Consider the following 17,346-nt stretch of genomic DNA (forward strand, 5'->3'; position numbering starts at 1 on the left):
AGTTTAAACATCATATTCTCAGTGCAAGTGACTCATTGCTGATGCATTGTAAACATTCCTATTGCTATTGTATGAAAAAAAAGAAGGAAAACATAAATCCGTACAGAATAGCAGTCCCTGCGAAATCAGACAAACGTAAACAGACTTGACAAAAAGTAAATACACATTTCATATTTCATAACTACTCCCAACAATTTCCTCAGAAGGACTTTCAAAATCTTTTTACATGTCATTAAAGATAGTAAACGAATGGAAGTGTTTCTGGCATCCACTTCCTGCATCCACATGGGACTGTCGCTGCGGGTTAGAGGTCGATTGTTGACTTCCATATATCCAGTAATATTACGCTGCGGCATCCCAGGACAATGTGACCCTCCTCGGATCACCTTCATTAGCTAGTTGGAGCGCCTCGGAGTGCAAGTGAGCGCACGGGAGGACCGGGATATAACCCAGGGTGTGCACCGACCACACCATCTCCAACTCCGGCGGCAGTTTGACGGTAGCGCGGGGAGGTAAGGCGGATAACTGCGTGTGTAGGGCATATAGCTTTTCATGCTAGCGGCAATACAGTTACTCTAGCGCTCTGTGCATCAAAGCTGTGCTACTATGAAGGCATCTCACACCCGCAGTCATAACAAGTGACAAAGCGAGACGCGAATCAGTTTCACAAACTGGAGCAGTGAGTTTTTTATTGTACTGCGTGACTTTCCGCGTTGTCTGCCAAAAGTAAAAGCCGCCCCCAAGTCACTGGGTTCAGCTGCAAGTGTGAAAACAAAGGCGAAGGTAAAGCATTCTTGCATGCAGTTGCACAGCAGCGCGTGCCCGCTGGGGCTAGCCAGCTAGCGCGAGCCTGACACAAAATAAAGAAAGTCATGATTACAGACGTGCGTTAGCTGCTATTTGAAGTGGTTATTAAAGCACACCGTAGTTGTTTGTATCGTTACTCTAGCATGACTAACTGACACGTGCTTACTGGCTGTTAGTAGTTATTGTAATGTTTTGACAGCCCCCCTTGTCCCCTGCGGGTGACTCCTCGACCATGCGACAGTGGTGCCTTCCTGCTGTGGCTCCACGCGCAGAACCGCTCCCAACGGGCCGATTATCACCTCAAATCTCAGGTAGGACAACAAATATGATGTGCAGACATGTTATATGAAGTTACTGTATACTACTAGATTTGCATTCCCTGAAGGAATGGCTGTGTTTGCAAAGTAACAAAATAATTGATTTGTGATGTAAAGGGATAGAAAATAAAAATGAAATGAGATTGAGCATATGAAATATAAGAAAACAAATGGTCGTGTCCAGTTCAATAGCAGTAATAATACAATTAAAAACTGGTATTATTTGCTCTCTCTCATGTTGTTCCAAACCTGTATGACTTCATTTATTGTGTGGAACATAAAAGGTGAATTTTTGAAGAACATCCTGCTCACTTTTTTCCTTATTAAAGAGTGAGCCTCAGAGGGACTGAGTTAATCATGACTTAATTATCTCATGATCGCTACATAACAAAAGTTGTTTTCCCGTCATCACGACTTAATTATCTTGTGATCTCGACATAACGAAAGTTTTATATCATCACGACTTATTACCTCGTGATCACTACATAACAAAAGTTGTTTTCTCGTCATCATGACTTAATTATCTTGTGATCTTGACATAACGAAAGTTGTTTTCTCGTCATCACGACTTAATTATATGGTGATCTCGACATAACTAAAGTTATTTTCTCGTCATCACTAGGCCTGTCGCGATAGTCGATAAATCAATTAATCGCACAAAAAAAAATTGATAATTTTGGTAAAAATTTTATTTAATAAATGTAACATGTCATGATGTGAGGTTAGTCTGGAGTGCAGTCTGTGGACAGCCCGCGGCAGACACACCCTCTCCGATGGCACAGATGTCCCAGGAATAAAGAAATAACGTCTGGCTAGAGTGGCCAGCTTTGGGAAGCGCCTTTCATTTGCTTGAGGATGTTTGCGTCGCAAGTGATATTGCATTGTATTTTGCAAGTAACTTCGTTACCCTTTCTGTCGAAATGTGCTTACTTTTCGCGCGCGTTTCACTTTCTCCTTCTTTTCAAAGCGCTCTGGCAGTTGTGCTCCAGAGGCGTCTGTCATTGCTAAGCATCCATCAGCTGCGATCTCCGTTACAACAAGGACATTTCAGTAATGGATTTCCACCACCGAAAAACCCTTGCTGTAACTCTGCTACAAGATTTATGTACGAAGAAAAGTAAAAAATGCCACAGTGTTTTGGTGCACCCCATTTTTTCAAAAACAATGGGGAATTTCACCTTGAAGGAAGCTGATTGAGTTGGACCTGGTGCGTTTGCGTCATTCTGAACAGCTGAGATGTTTTTAACTATGTGTGGTGCGGACACGCCTGAAAAAAAAACTAGCGCGTCACTTCCATTATGAGCGCACATACATCATTGAAATAACGAACTTGAGCTCCCAAAAGACGCGATATGTGAACGGCCCCTTCATCGGTCAAAATGTTTACTTTCGGTTAGTGGTTAAACGGTCAATATGAGCATCCCTAACTGGCATATAAACATAATATAACATACAAAATGTGTTAATTTTAAGCCACACAAAGTCAACATGTTGGTATTTCTTGCTCTGAATCTGCCATGAAATAAAATAAATGTTTATTGATCTTTGAAAAGGTGTACCTGCATTATTATGCCATTATTATTATATTAGTTGAAACTGGTCTTAGAATGACAATATTATTGTTTATCGCGATAATTTCTTGGACAATTTATCGTCTAGCAAAATTTGATAGCGTGACAGGCCTAGTCATCACATCTTAATTACCTTGTTATCTCGAATAACGAAAGTTGTTTTCTCGTCATCACGACTTAATTATCTTGTGATCTTGACATAACGAAAGTTGTTTTCTAGTCATCACGACTTAATTATCTCATGATCGCTACATAACGAAAGTTGTTTTCTCATCATCACGACTTAATTATCTTATGATCTTGACATAACGAAAGTTGTTTTCTCATCATCACGACTTAATTATCTCGTGATCGCTACATAACTAAAGTTGTTTTCTCATCATCACGACTTAATTATCTCGTGATCGCTACATAACTAAAGTTGTTTTCTCATCATCACGACTTAATTATCTCGTGATCGCTACATAACTAAAGTTGTTTTCTCGTCATCACGACTTAATTATCTTGTGATCTCAACATAACAAAAGTTGTTCTCTTAGTTACACAACTGCACCAACAGGTGGCAGTAAAGAGCTGAATTTAACTGATGGGGTGTTGTATACTGTATATCCACTACTGGACACATATGGAGAATGATCGCTATAATTTGTGCAGTATTGTTCATAACTGACATTTAATTCATAAAGCAACACCGCAAACACAGGCGAAGCACCTTCAGAAGGTTTCAGATAAATATTCTAATTTTTTTCTAGAGCTGCTTGGATTCAACTCACTTTATTTTTCTTTTATTTGAAATAAAATTACATATAATTAGTAAATTTTGTAGTTATGTAGGATATTCTGTGACTGATGTCATGTGCGTTAAGCTTGGGATGCTGTTTGAAAAGAGTTTATGTGTGTGTGTGGTTTCAACAAAGAAATACAAAAGATTACAACACTGTAGAACATCGCTTAATTAAATTAGCATATGGGCTACACTTTACATAAAACACATTACTTATCAATATACATTGAATGATTAACAATAAAGATAAGTTAAAGATAAATTAAAAATAAGGAAATATCAACATTACAAATATGTTGTCGAAGTGCATCCTAGATAAACACAACATACCTGTTTATTAACTAACAATCATGTAGGCCTACTTTAACGATGCACAAATAAAGATATAGGTGCAAACAGAATACAGTGACATCAACACTGTTTTTAATAAGCAGTTAGTTTATCACACGGAGTGCTATGCAGTGGCGAAACTGTGATGAGTCTCGCATCTAACAACTTAACGATAGAAAAAATAATCATGGCCCGGTTCCCCGATAACGTTCACTCTTAGCGCGCTAAGAAGACCTCGAAAGATATATCTTACCAAAGTTGTTGATGTTTCTAAGTGTGTTCCCCGAAGTGTCCCTTAGGAAGCTTCTTAGCACGCTGCCTCTTACGTCCGACGTTACAAGAGCGCTGTCCAAAGTGAGGGTGCTGAATTAGTTGGCATCGATTGCTCATGAATCGATTTTCCACTTCACGCGAAGGTGCATTACAGCTTTAAGAAAGACAACACGTTCTATGCAAATGAAACATTCCTCAAATTATTACAGTAACATTTATTTTAACGTAGTTTAAGTTATCAGTAAAATATAGACTATAAATTAAATTATCAAATGGTCAGTAATATGTTCACACGATATGTTGTGACAGTTAGAAGAACCGGGTATCCCTCGCTAATCATCCACCCTCCTTATCCCGTTGTGCCACTTGTGCCGCTTCTTGACATGGGTTTAACGACTTATAAAAATTATATAATACACTTTTATGTTAATGCTAAGGTACTTTACAATCAGAATTGATTGGCAAGCAGCTGCAGTTACTTCTGTTTAATGCGGTATTGATTGCAATTGGTTTATGTTTTTAATAAAAAGCAACCTATCTACAATGAACAGAGAGAGAGAGAGAGAGAGTTAGATACAGAATATGCTGGGGAAGCAACGTAAAAAAAGGGCACAAAGCCTCTCGTCAGAGGAACTGGACGCACCTCCACACCGTGGTCTTGATTAGGCCGTAGCCCTCTCCCACGACCTCGACGAATCTCTCTGTAGCAAAAAAACAAAAAAAAGTAGCGCTGGGCTTCAGGGCTTAAAGCAAAATTCCGCTGCTTTAGCCTGGCCAGCGCAGGTCTGGGAAGGTCCAGCAGCTCCATAATGAGCTGTCTTCGGAGGCGAATTTTTTTTAATATAGCCACGTCAGGCAAAATGTCAAAAGGGCTTAAGTTTTGCTGAATAAAAAAAATTGACATGGGCTAAACGGCTCCGCGTCCGGCTCCGCGTCCGGCTCCGCGTCCGGCTCCGTCTTTGATTCAATACAAGGACACGTTGGATCGCTGCTATAGTTGGTCGCTTACTGGAAACCACCATGATTACCCATTTATAGATCTTAGCCATTTAGAGCCATATTGTTTGCCAGATTTTAATTATCAAAAAATTGATTGTCAATTCGCTTTCATTACATTACGAAAAAGCCTAGGCTAATTACCACCATATTAGTTCTGATACCACATAAAGTCAACTTCATAAATAGGCCTGTATCCATTGCGAACATAATTTATTATGAGTCTTAAAAAATAACAGAAAATCATTGTTGAGCCACAAAATTGTCAACGTACCATAGTTTGACTTGTACTTCGCTGCGCTGGTTTCTAAAGACTGCTGTACAGTAGCGTCATGAGTTTAAATAACACTAAGAGAGAGCTACGAATGGTCCAGACCAACCTTACGAAAGTGTGACTTACAGAAGATATACTTAGCGTACGAACGTGTCGGGAACCGTGCCATAAGGTTAAGAGAGAGGTTAAGGAATAGGTTAAGAACTACTTAGCGATAAGAAAGTTTTGGGGAACCGGGCCCATATTGATTCAAGCATTTAACATTTATGAATTAATTAAATGATAGTGATGAACAATACTGCACAAATTACAGTGATCACAAAGAAGGTCCTTATTCGTATAGAGTTATATTCATCTCTATACTGCCACTTGTTGGTGCAGTTATGTAATTTAGCGAACAACTTTAGTTATGTTGATATCACAAGAAAAATTAAGTCGTGATAACAAGAAAACAACTTTCGTTATGTTAAGATAATGAGAAAATTAAGTCTTAATAACGAGAATCTATACAACTATACAACCTATACAACTTTTGTTATGTCGAGATCATGAGATAATGAAGTTATCATGAGAAAACAACTTTCGTTATGTCGAGATCACAAGATAATTGTCGTTAATTATCATTAAAATTTAAATACATTAAATAGTCGTTAAAAATGTATAATCCATGGCCTCTAAGGACTTCCGTAGCTTTGTATAATCAAGTTCAATTCACACATTAATTTGTATATTGTTTCAAAGCGTGAGGAACGGACAGAATGTTTTTTTATTACATATTTTTCTCCGTTCATAGTATTCAGGTTTTTTTTTTTTTAACCAATGGGATGAGTTGGGTGTGGAACTGTTTTACTGTTTTACTTTTCAATAGATTGCAACAGTGCCTACACACTTTTTAAACAGTTTTGGTTCCGAAAGTATTTATTTATTTATTTTTTCATTTTTCTCATTGGGTTTAAAAAAAAATGTTGTACCAGCTATGAATGAGGTGAATCACAACATTGTAAACTTTTGAATCAAATTTTGAAGGCACATGAATGTTTACTTTAATGGGAGAAATAACTACAGTCTCATGAAGCATTGCAAATAACAAAATAAAAACAATGTAGAAACATAAAACAAGTAATATTAAGATGCTTTATATTATATTTATATATTATATATATATATATATATATATATATATATATATATATATACAACCCGAATTCCGGAAAAGTTGGGACGTTTTTTAAATTTTAATAAAATGAAAACTAAAAGACTTTCAAATCACATGAGCCAATATTTTATTCACAATAGAACATAGATAACATAGCAAATGTTTAAACTGAGAAAGTTTACAATTTTATGCACAAAATGAGCTCATTTCAATTTTGATTTCTGCTACAGGTCTCAAAATAGTTGGGACGGGGCATGTTTACCATGGTGTAGCATCTCCTTTTCTTTTCAAAACAGTTTGAAGACGTCTGGGCATTGAGGCTATGAGTTGCTGGAGTTTTGCTGTTGGAATTTGGTCCCATTCTTGCCTCATATAGATTTCCAGCTGCTGAAGAGTTCGTGGTCGTCTTTGACGTATTTTTCGTTTAATGATGCGCCAAATGTTCTCTATAGGTGAAAGATCTGGACTGCAGGCAGGCCAGGTTAGCACCCGGACTCTTCTACGACGAAGCCATGCTGTTGTTATAGCTGCAGTATGTGGTTTTGCATTGTCCTGCTGAAATAAACAAGGCCTTCCCTGAAATAGACGTTGTTTGGAGGGAAGCATATGTTGCTCTAAAACCTTTATATACCTTTCAGCATTCACAGAGCCTTCCAAAACATGCAAGCTGCCCATACTGTATGCACTTATGCACCCCCATACCATCAGAGATGCTGGCTCTTGAACTGAACGCTGATAACATGCTGGAAGGTCTCCCTCCTCTTTAGCCCGGAGGACACGGCGTCTGTGATTTCCAACAAGAATGTCAAATTTGGACTCGTCTGACCATAAAACACTATTCCACTTTGAAACAGTCCATTTTAAATGAGCCTTGGCCCACAGGACACGACGGCACTTCTGGACCATGTTCACATATGGCTTCCTTTTTGCATGATAGAGCTTTAGTTGGCATCTGCTGATGGCACGGCGGATTGTGTTTACCGACAGTGGTTTCTGAAAGTATTCCTGGGCCCATTTAGTAATGTCATTGACACAATCATGCCGATGAGTAATGCAGTGTCGTCTGAGAGCCCGAAGACCACGGGCATTCAATAAAGGTCTCCGGCCTTGTCCCTTACGCACAGAGATTTCTCAAGTTTCTCTGAATCTTTTGATGATGTTATGCACTGTAGATGATGAGATTTGCAAAGCCTTTGCAATTTGACGTTGAGGAACATTGTTTTTAAAGTTTTCCACAAATTTTTTACGCAGTCTTTCACAGATTGGAGAGCCTCTGCCCATCTTTACTTCTGAGAGACTCTGCTTCTCTAAGACAAAGCTTTTATAGCTAATCATGTTACAGACCTGATATCAATTAACTTAATTAATCACTAGATGTTCTCCCAGCTGAATCTTTTCAAAACTGCTTGCTTTTTTAGCCATTTGTTGCCCCCGTGCCAACTTTTTTGAGACCTGTAGCAGGCATTAAATTTTAAATGAGCTAATTAAGTGGATAAAAGTGTAAAATTTCTCAGTTTAAACATTTGCTACGTTATCTATGTTCTATTGTGAATAAAATATTGGCTCATGTGATTTGAAATTCCTTTAGTTTTCATTTTATTAAAATTTAAAAAACGTCCCAACTTTTCCGGAATTCGGGTTGTATATATAAAGTTAAAATTTTAGTTAAAAATCAATTCTCCAATGGAAAAAATTAATAGATTTTTATTTTTTACTTCCATAGAATGGAATCATTCTACAGTCTGCTATTTTTGCTGTTCTTTGTGGTGACACTAGTGATGCAGAAATGACACGCTTCTCATATAAAGAAGTGAAGGTTAATATAATTATCAACACAAAATATAATCTGCTTTATTTTTTACCCTGTCTTGTCCCGTAGATGTCAGGATGGAGTGCTGTGATGTGGAGCCACGCTATACCATTGAACAGATTGACCTGCTCCAGCGTTTAAGGCTGTCAGGGATGACAAAACCTCAGATCATTCAAGCCCTTGAGTCTTTAGAGAGGCTCGATCCAGACCATCGGACCCCATGCTGCAACAATCACTCGGCCCCACCCAGCGCCCCTACCTCTGCAGCCCCTGCTGCTCCCTCTTCCTCCTCCTCTTCCTCCTCCTCTCTTACTTCAGCCACCACACAAACCCCTGTTATGGATGCTGCATTATCACCTAGCCACAGCTATGATGCCTCGCCACCACCCATGTACCCACCCAGTGGAGTTCAGAGGTCGTTTAGTTACGACTTGGCAGAAGAGGACTGGGATCTGGAGGAGAAGGTGGAGGAATACATGAGGTATCTTTTATGAGCTGCTTCTGTGGGCTTCTCTTCTCAGGTCTACTGAGAGGTAGAGATTAATATAACAGCTGATAATGACAGTGAATGTCCCTGAGCAACAGTGTAATTTTCAGAGAACAAGAGCCCTTTCTGAATCAGGTCAGGTGGACATTTGGTTCAAATGGATACTTTTTGTAGCTTGTTCTGTTCATTCTTTGGCTTTGGAGAATGGCACATAAAACAGTGTGTTCCGCATTTAAGGCAAGACAAACAGGTGAATAGGGGAATAATTAACAAAAATATATCACCAATACTTCCCCAGCAGATTGATTACAATAAGAATTGCTAACTTTTTTGTAATATAAATTTTATGAAATGTTATGCTTGTCTACACAAAAGAAGCATTACCTAATAAATTACACTAATTTCCTGAACAGAAATCTGAACATTATAAAAAGCCAGGTTCAACATTTTTGTTTTAATTTATTGAAATATTAAATTCTAAAGTTTTTACAATCAACAGCCAAAAAAAAAAAATCACCATATTTTAGGAATAAAAGCTAGATGTGAAAATCTTGGATGTAATTCATGAATAGTTGAAAGGTTGGTCTCTTTTAAAAGAATACAATCAGCAGATTATTGAAATGAAACATTTCAATTAATGAAAGTGTAAAAAGTTTAATGTAAAAAAAAATATTTTCTAAAATTCTTTGTAATCTAAAATTGCTGTAAAATTAAAGTTATGTCTAACTAATTAATGTTCCGAATTTGAAGTTGATATCACAAAAATTGAGGTTCCTGTGAGATTTTGTTAAGGTGCTACATCAAAACTCCACTGAATTTTTTTTAATGCATATTTCTGTCACAAACTTATAAATTTCTATCACTTTATTACCTCTACCACAAAATACAAATTCTTGTCTTTGTTTGTACTGTAGGAGGGACAGCAACCTTGTAAAAGAAGAGATAAAGGCTTTTCTCAATAACAGAAGGATCTCGCAGGCGATTGTGGGACAAGTGACAGGTACTCTGAATGCTTTCTGTCTTGCAGTAGTAAAAGTGTAGCCAACAGAGATAGTTTTCTTATCATGCAAACCATTGGAAAATGGGGTACTTAAAGTATTAATTATTTCCTGTGCTGAACAGGTGAAATATATTATACATATTTTTATTTTCCTACATGTCAAGGCTGCCCCAAATTTTTGCTGATCAAGACTGTCAAACGGAGAAAATCTAGGTCAACCACAACTTTGATAACCCAAACAATGACATGAAGGAGCAAACTACATGCATGTGAAACTAGTGCATGTGTGACAAGTGCACTGAGAAATTCAGACAGATATCAAAAATGTCTGCACAGCAAAATCACTGGAAACAAACTGTGATTACAAGTTTAGTTTACATTTCCTTGCATTTACTTTATTTATTATACAGATTATTTTTTATACAGTGAAATTTCAGTGCTAGATCTCATTAAATACACAAAATACAGATTGGGTAAAGATGTCCTTGTAGTATCAAATTCAGTGTATTTCAAGAACGTTCACTTTTCTAAACCTAATTGTGTGAGTCAAAAAAAGTAAGATGCTTGTGCTGATATTTGAGTTTGTTGTGAGTCAATATTACATTGATCACATGCTGAAATATTATTTAACAATTTTATTTAAACAATATTTTAGAAATGGTTCCACTTTGGATATCAGTGTAAAATCACACCAAATTAACAAAGCAATCAATCTTATTTTAGTATTACTTATACTATTAGTATTTTGAATTAGATAATATTTTCTATTATTTACAGTATTTTAGTTATTTTATGTTCTTTGGTATTGCACATTACTATTTTGTTTTTCATTGTTACTTCAGTTTAATTTTTTCTTTATTTTCTAGTTAGTAATTTTAGTGCTAAAACTTAATTATTTAAATTAATTAAATTAAATTAAAGGGCAACATTTCAATTTTTTTTTTAGTTTTCCAGTTTTTCATCTAACGCTTCTATTTTATTTTATTTAAAAAATGTATTTAAATTAATAAAAACGTTTTTAATAGTTTCAGTTACCAATAATAACGCTGGCATGGCATTTCCAGAATATTTTGTTTTATATCGATGTGTTCTACTTGTCCTGCCATTTCTTTCACTGGTTATTTTCATTGTTATGACTGTGATATTCTGCAGGTATCAGCCAGAGCTACATCTCTCAGTGGCTTCTGCAGCAGGGGCTGGAGATGAGTGACTCCAAACGCAGGGCATTCTATCGCTGGTACCTCCTGGAGCGCAACAGCCCAGGTGAGTTGTGGTTCCTCTGCAGGGAGATGATTTGCCAAAACTAAGGAAGTGGCCTGAATTTTGGGCTTGGGGCTGGCTTAAACTGGAATGGTTTTATGTGTAGTTTTTATTTATTTTTTATGTTCTTCATTTGCTATTCTGCCTTATCTTGCCTATATAGTTTGCATGGTCCTTGAGGGCTTTACATTAAAGAAATTGGGACAGTGTATTGGAAGGACATGCTTTGTTGCCGCAATGAATTGAGATTCAATCAACTGGTGTCATTTCCCATCAATTATGCGCTTAGGTTAATGCTGTTCTTGGCACATTCAAGAAGTGTAGGTTGTGTGAGTCGTAAATGAGCCTTAAACCCTTTTAGGCTGTAACACCGCCAACACCCGCATCATCTCGCATTTATAATATAAAGAACGTGTTGATGCGTAAAGGAGCTAATTAAGTAATGTGAAGCCCTCCAGGACCACTCCTGCTCTCCATCTCCCAGGTTAGACCTTCTTCTGTAGCTCTCAGTCCTGATCCTGGGTTTGTCAAATGCTGGTTTTCATGCCCTCTCTGCACTGAGGTGCAATTAACACCTGACCCTACTAACAGAGCCCTGAGCATGACGCTTTTACATTCTCTACAGCGCTAGAGAATCGAGCATGGCTCCAAGAACCTAATCACTTTGAATGTCTATTAACCCTGTTATCTACAATAAAGTTTTCTCGAAGGATTTTCATTGAGCACTATGTAAATATTTCTTAACGGACATCACTATTAACATTACGTAGTTAACACAGTTTTCTGATTGCCCACATGGGTTAAAGGAATCAGATGGAGTGAAAGCCAGCATGCTCAGGTCCCCAGGAGCAGGACTGACACTCCCTTGAATAGGCAGAGAGAACTGCTGATGCACCTCCTCCCCTGGTACTCTGCTCACCAGTCCCAGTCAGGTAATGTCCATGCAGCAGGGAAACACAGCTTCAGTTCAGTACATCTGGTTTGGGAAGTGAATATTTGTTCTCTTTAGTCTTAAGCCACCTTTTCACAATCTTCAAAAACAATAGACCAGAAGCCATTCATTTCCAGTGGAGAGTAGTACGGCAGCTGCGTGGAGTTTTGATCGTATGCATAAGTGAAATTTCAGATCTGATTTCAGTTTCGGATGACTTGAAATATTTGAACTTTTACAGCTAGACAATATGCAATTCTAATAAGATATCCAAAAATAAATAAATAATAATAATTGTGAGATTAGAATTAACAATATTCTTGCACTAATACATTATTCTTTAAATACTATTTTTGTAAAACCGGCAGTTATAAAAAACAATCTGAAATACTAATTACAGTTGATTAGCTCTAGAAAACCCATTAGGCTTTTCATTCAAGCGTATAGTGCTTATTTGTTTAGTGTGGAAATCATAGACCATATTACAACAGGTGTAAATACACGTCTGTATCAACCAGTTACGACTGCCACTAAGTGGCGAAATGCGACAAACGGCTGGAACTAGTGGAAAGGTGGTTTTAGAATCTTAGATTTCTTCTAAAATTACACTCTCATGGTGTTCTAAACCTGTATGACTTTCTTTCTGGCATTAAACACAAATGAAATGGAAGTGGATGGGGACCAGGGACCATTTTATGGAAAAGAGCAGCAGACGATCTGCTTTGAGTATATCCTTTTGTGTTTCATGGAAGACAGTCATGCTGTTTTGAAACAACAACAAAATGCTATTTTTGGTGAATTATCCATTTATTTGTGTTTAACTACATGTGTGGTGAATTCATATTTGCTTGTCTTTTGGTTTTTATGCGTTTTAAGTTCTATATTCTACATTTTTGGATAATGTTCATAACAGGTGCCACATTGTCCATGCGTTCACTGGTTAAAGAGGAGCCTGACTGGAGGTTGGCTGGAAGCCCTGCAGACAGGGCAGCAGTTGGGCCTTTTAGACTGCGCAGAGGTAGTCGCTTCACCTGGAGAAAGGAGTGCCAGTCAATCATGGAAAGGTAAATCACAGAGCATTACTGTATTTGGCACTATTCAGACAGTAATTATTTCTCAGGGTAACATCTGTAAAAAAAAACATTTGCCTGAGATAAAACGCTCTAAAATGCAAACATGCTGCAGTTAAATACAAGTCTCGTTCTTTTAAGTTATCCGTTTCTGTACATATAGGAAATTATTTATGAGAGTGATAAGCACATAATACAATGGAATTCACTCCTATATGTGTATTTATAACATATTACCATTTTTTCTTTTAAACAATATCCATCCAGTGGTTAATTCACCATAAGAATTCTGAATTTTAATGGCACAGACTTCATATTTCTGTAGTGAGGTATGGTGACAGTGTACTCATAAATTTGGAATATTTTCTTTATTCACAAGCATTTTTACACAAAGTCATTATGACATAAACATTAACTAGCCTGTTTTATTAATCTGCAGTGTTACACAGTGTTCTAAGGCCTTTCCTGTTTCTTGTTGGTTGAACAATGATCATAATATCCTAAGTCATGTTCTGAGTTGCTCTGTTTGTTCTCAGTTTCTTTATAGAGAATCAGTATCCTGATGAGGCCAAAAGAGAGGAAATTGCCAATGCTTGTAATGCTGTCATTCAAAAACCTGGTAAGTGATTGCAATCAGTATCTGAACTGCCTCAGACCCAGACTAGTTGTAGCATTGCCATCTTTGTTGTAAATGTTCCCCTGCCTCACTGAATGTATAATTGCTTTTATGTATTGTTTTATGAGTAATTTCTTATATAAATATTGTTTCAGGATGCAAACTTTCAGAATTTGAACGAGTCACTGCACTCAAAGTGTACAACTGGTTTGCCAATCGGAGGAAGGAGATGAAGAGACGTGCCAACATTGGTGAGATGGCAAGAATGATGGTCTGACAGGTTGTCATTCATTTTAAGTGACTCAAGCATTAAACGAATATCTAGGAAGCCTGAAGTTTTCTTTTCTTTTCTCTAGTACTATATCTGGAAAACAGTTTTATTTTAAGAACAAAATCAAGAACTTTCTATCTGGTCTATGTAAGATTTTTTAAATGATTTTGAGTCTCTTGTGCCCACCAAGGCTGCATGTATTTGCTCAAAAATACAGTAAGAACATAAATACTGTGGAATATTATTCCATTTAAAACAACTGGTTTCTATTTGAATACATTTTAAAATGTTAAATATTCCTGTAATGGCGAAGCTGTTTTTTCAGCATCATTGCTTCAGTCTTCAGTGTCACATGATCCTTCAGAAATCATTCTTATATGCTAACTTGCTGCTCAAGAAATATTTCTTATTATTTTCAGTGTTGAAAACAGCGACTTAATGTTTGTGTAAACTGTGATTTTTTTTTTTTTTTTTTAGGGTTCTTTGATGAATAGAAAATTAAGAACAGCATGTATTTGTAATAAAATTTTTATAATTCTATTATTAATTAATTAATTTATTTATTTGTAAGTCGCTTAGGATAAAAGCGTCTGCTAAATGACTAAATGTAAGTGTGCTTTCACACTTGGTTCACTTGCCTGGTCCGAACCCGAGTTCGGTTGATCCCCCCTCCCCCTGCCCCTGCTGGACTGTGTTCATATTATAATATTTGAGTCCGAACCGCGGTTCGCTTGCATCATCAAGCCAGCAGCTGTTTACCCCGTTGCTTGGTAACGACAGCGCAGGAGAAGGCGGCAAATGCATAACATTACTCTCTGCACTTTTATGTATTACGTTTTTGAACTGTTCATTTTGTTTATAAAGCTTCGGTACATAATGGCACTTGTGTCTGTCTTACGAATGTACTGAAAATGCTCTAAAGAAAGTTGAAGGCGAACATAAATGAGATGTACAGCTCTCTGCTTGCAGCGCATCAGTCACGCTCATCAGGAAAGTGAGTGAAACACACACACAAACACACATTTTCATCAAATAATTTGTCATTAAAAGCGGTTCACTTCCGCGATTTGGTACGATTGCGTTCACATAAGCAGCGAACTGTACCAGAGTTCACATGAAGCGTACCCCAGACCGTTTTTAAGCGGACTCGGGTACGGTTCGCGGGTGCGCATCCGAGTACAGAAGACAGCGTTCACATCATCCAAACGAACCGAACTCTGACATCAATCGAACCCGGGTGCGCACCAAAAGTGCTAGTGTGAAAGCACCTTAAATGTAATGTACAGTAAATGTATCATAAATGTCTTTACTGTCACTTCTGATCAATTTAATAATTATTGCTGAATAAAAGCATTCATTTATTTTAAAAAGTCTTACCGACCCCAAAACTTTGAACTGTGTATTATCATTATATTAGTGTATAATCATGTGACTTGTCTACAGTTGTCTACAATTAGATGTTATTTTGTGGAAGCACTAATCAGTTTGACTTTTTTTTTATTTTTCTTTGGCCCTTTGACATTAGCCTTTGCAGTGTGACTACTACATATGAACTTTTGAACTGTCATTGTTAACATCGCTAATACACTTTCTGTCTCCTTTGCTCAGAGGCTGCCATACTGGAAAGCCACGGGATCGAGGTGCCCAGCCCCAGCTGCCACTCCAACAGCGAAGAGGTCGAGACTCAGGAGTTTGGAGATCAAGTCATGAGTCAGCGGTTCTCTGAGCAGGTTAGAGGTTGTTGTTATTAATGCACTACTGGGAATGCTTTTGTGGTCAGGATTGTTCACTTGAACGTGATGTGTTTGTGTCCAGGAGGAGCTCTCTCAGAGAAAAGACATTGAGCCAGAAGGTGCCATGCTACCTCCTGTGGAAGTGGTGTCTCCTCCAAGCCCATCCTCTCAACTCATGGAGAGGAAATTGAATGAATCGAAAAGAGAGGCTACTGATGACGATTAACCAATGAGCCGAGTCATATTTTTGTTCCAAAGTGGCTTGACGTGGTTGTTCTCAGCCAAGCCTGACACTCTAAATTCTCTGGTGCCTCTAGTGGTAGGGAGGCCACTCTTATGTATCTACAGTAATCACGCTTGTAGTAACGGCAATATTTACTCTATACAGTATATCGTGCATTCCAAGACAGTCTTAACGCCTCCCGCAAGAGGGAAAGATGCGTAAGGTGCAAACTAGTAACTTTCTAATTCTGCTAAAGCTGTTTGCTTTCATTTCTCAGTGTTCTCATATACAACAGTTTCACCTGTTATTATCTCAAGCGAGCAGTCCAGAGAAACCTGCAGGACAGGTGTTTAATTTGACAGAACGGGCGCACTGAACCCAGTTTAGAGTCGGTGTGAATTTTAAGAGCTTAACAGACTCTTAATTGTCATATGCAATAGATAAAGAATGAGATTGGATAGATACGGCCCTAATAGATATGCCAACTCAGGTAGAACTAAACTTGGCAATTAAATGAGTTTTCACCATCATAGAAATCAGTGGTTCTCACAATAATGGTTCATTGGGTAGAAATGTGACCTGTCTCAAGCATACAGGATTGTGTGCATATTGTTTTTCACTTTTATTTTCAGATGTGATCTGGAAATAATATTCAGATAATCATGGCTCTTTTTTTGTATACACAACGATCGTAAGCTCTTTGTATCCAGCTACTTAAGCTATACTGACCCTGACTAGTGTGAGGGGTATAAATGCTTAGAAAGTTTCCTCCCTAAAGTATTATTTGCTATAAGCATCATTTACTTACCTCTTTAATAAGGTAATGCAGTATGTAAAACTACAAGTATAATATTAGCATTTAATGCAACAAGCTGCTTTTCAGTGGATTGATATCCACGGTTTGTTTTTCTGTGTTTTAATGAAAGCCAAAGCTAGGCTAAGTTGTAAAAGAATGCTTTTTACATGAACAGTGTCAAATAGATTTGACGATTGCTTAAGGCACATCATAACATCTCCTGAGAAACGCCTTGAGCGTGCAAAGGCTATAAGCTGCACAGTCTGATTATTCTGGCCTATCAGCTCTGTACACAAACAGGATTCAATGCTGCAGGCTTTCAAGGCCTCCTACTCTGTGCTTTTTACTAATCATATAAAGCAATAAAATGAATAAACAAACTGAGTTTGAATTTGTTTGGAAAGGATTTGAAGATTTTTGCATGCTAATTTTACCCTTTAGTTAAAACAGGTAACATAACTGAGCTCAAGTTTGGGGTTGGTAAGAGATATATATATATATATATATATATATATATGATTTAAAAGAGTTGTCTTATACTCACCAAGGCTGTATTGATTTAATTAAAAATACAGTAAAAACTGTAATATTGTGAAATTACAAATATAATTTAAGTATTTGAAAGTATTTAAAATGTTGTT

The 17,346-nt window shown here is 37.3% G+C and overlaps 1 protein-coding gene across 3 annotated transcripts; it reads left to right on the forward strand.

Moving 5' to 3' along the window:
• The first annotated feature begins 288 nt into the window (after positions 1-288).
• On the forward strand, positions 289-17,085 carry LOC132145485 (homeobox-containing protein 1-like). Of its 3 annotated transcripts, XM_059556564.1 has the most exons (11): positions 289-512; positions 1,007-1,118; positions 8,388-8,799; positions 9,720-9,805; positions 10,958-11,068; positions 11,872-11,997; positions 12,910-13,060; positions 13,603-13,685; positions 13,838-13,933; positions 15,562-15,683; positions 15,769-17,085. In XM_059556564.1, the coding sequence occupies exons 2-11, from the start codon at positions 1,040-1,042 to the stop codon at positions 15,910-15,912; spliced, it is 1,410 nt and encodes a 469-aa protein (XP_059412547.1). In that variant the 5' UTR covers positions 289-512; positions 1,007-1,039; the 3' UTR covers positions 15,913-17,085. The 3 variants fall into 3 exon arrangements, with proteins under 3 accessions (XP_059412547.1, XP_059412550.1, XP_059412549.1); XM_059556567.1 differs by lacking the exon at positions 11,872-11,997; XM_059556566.1 differs by lacking the exon at positions 1,007-1,118.
• Positions 17,086-17,346: the final 261 nt, after the last annotated feature.

This window comes from Carassius carassius, chromosome 8, assembly GCF_963082965.1.
Source record: "Carassius carassius chromosome 8, fCarCar2.1, whole genome shotgun sequence".
In the NCBI taxonomy this organism is placed as follows: domain Eukaryota; kingdom Metazoa; phylum Chordata; class Actinopteri; order Cypriniformes; family Cyprinidae; genus Carassius; species Carassius carassius.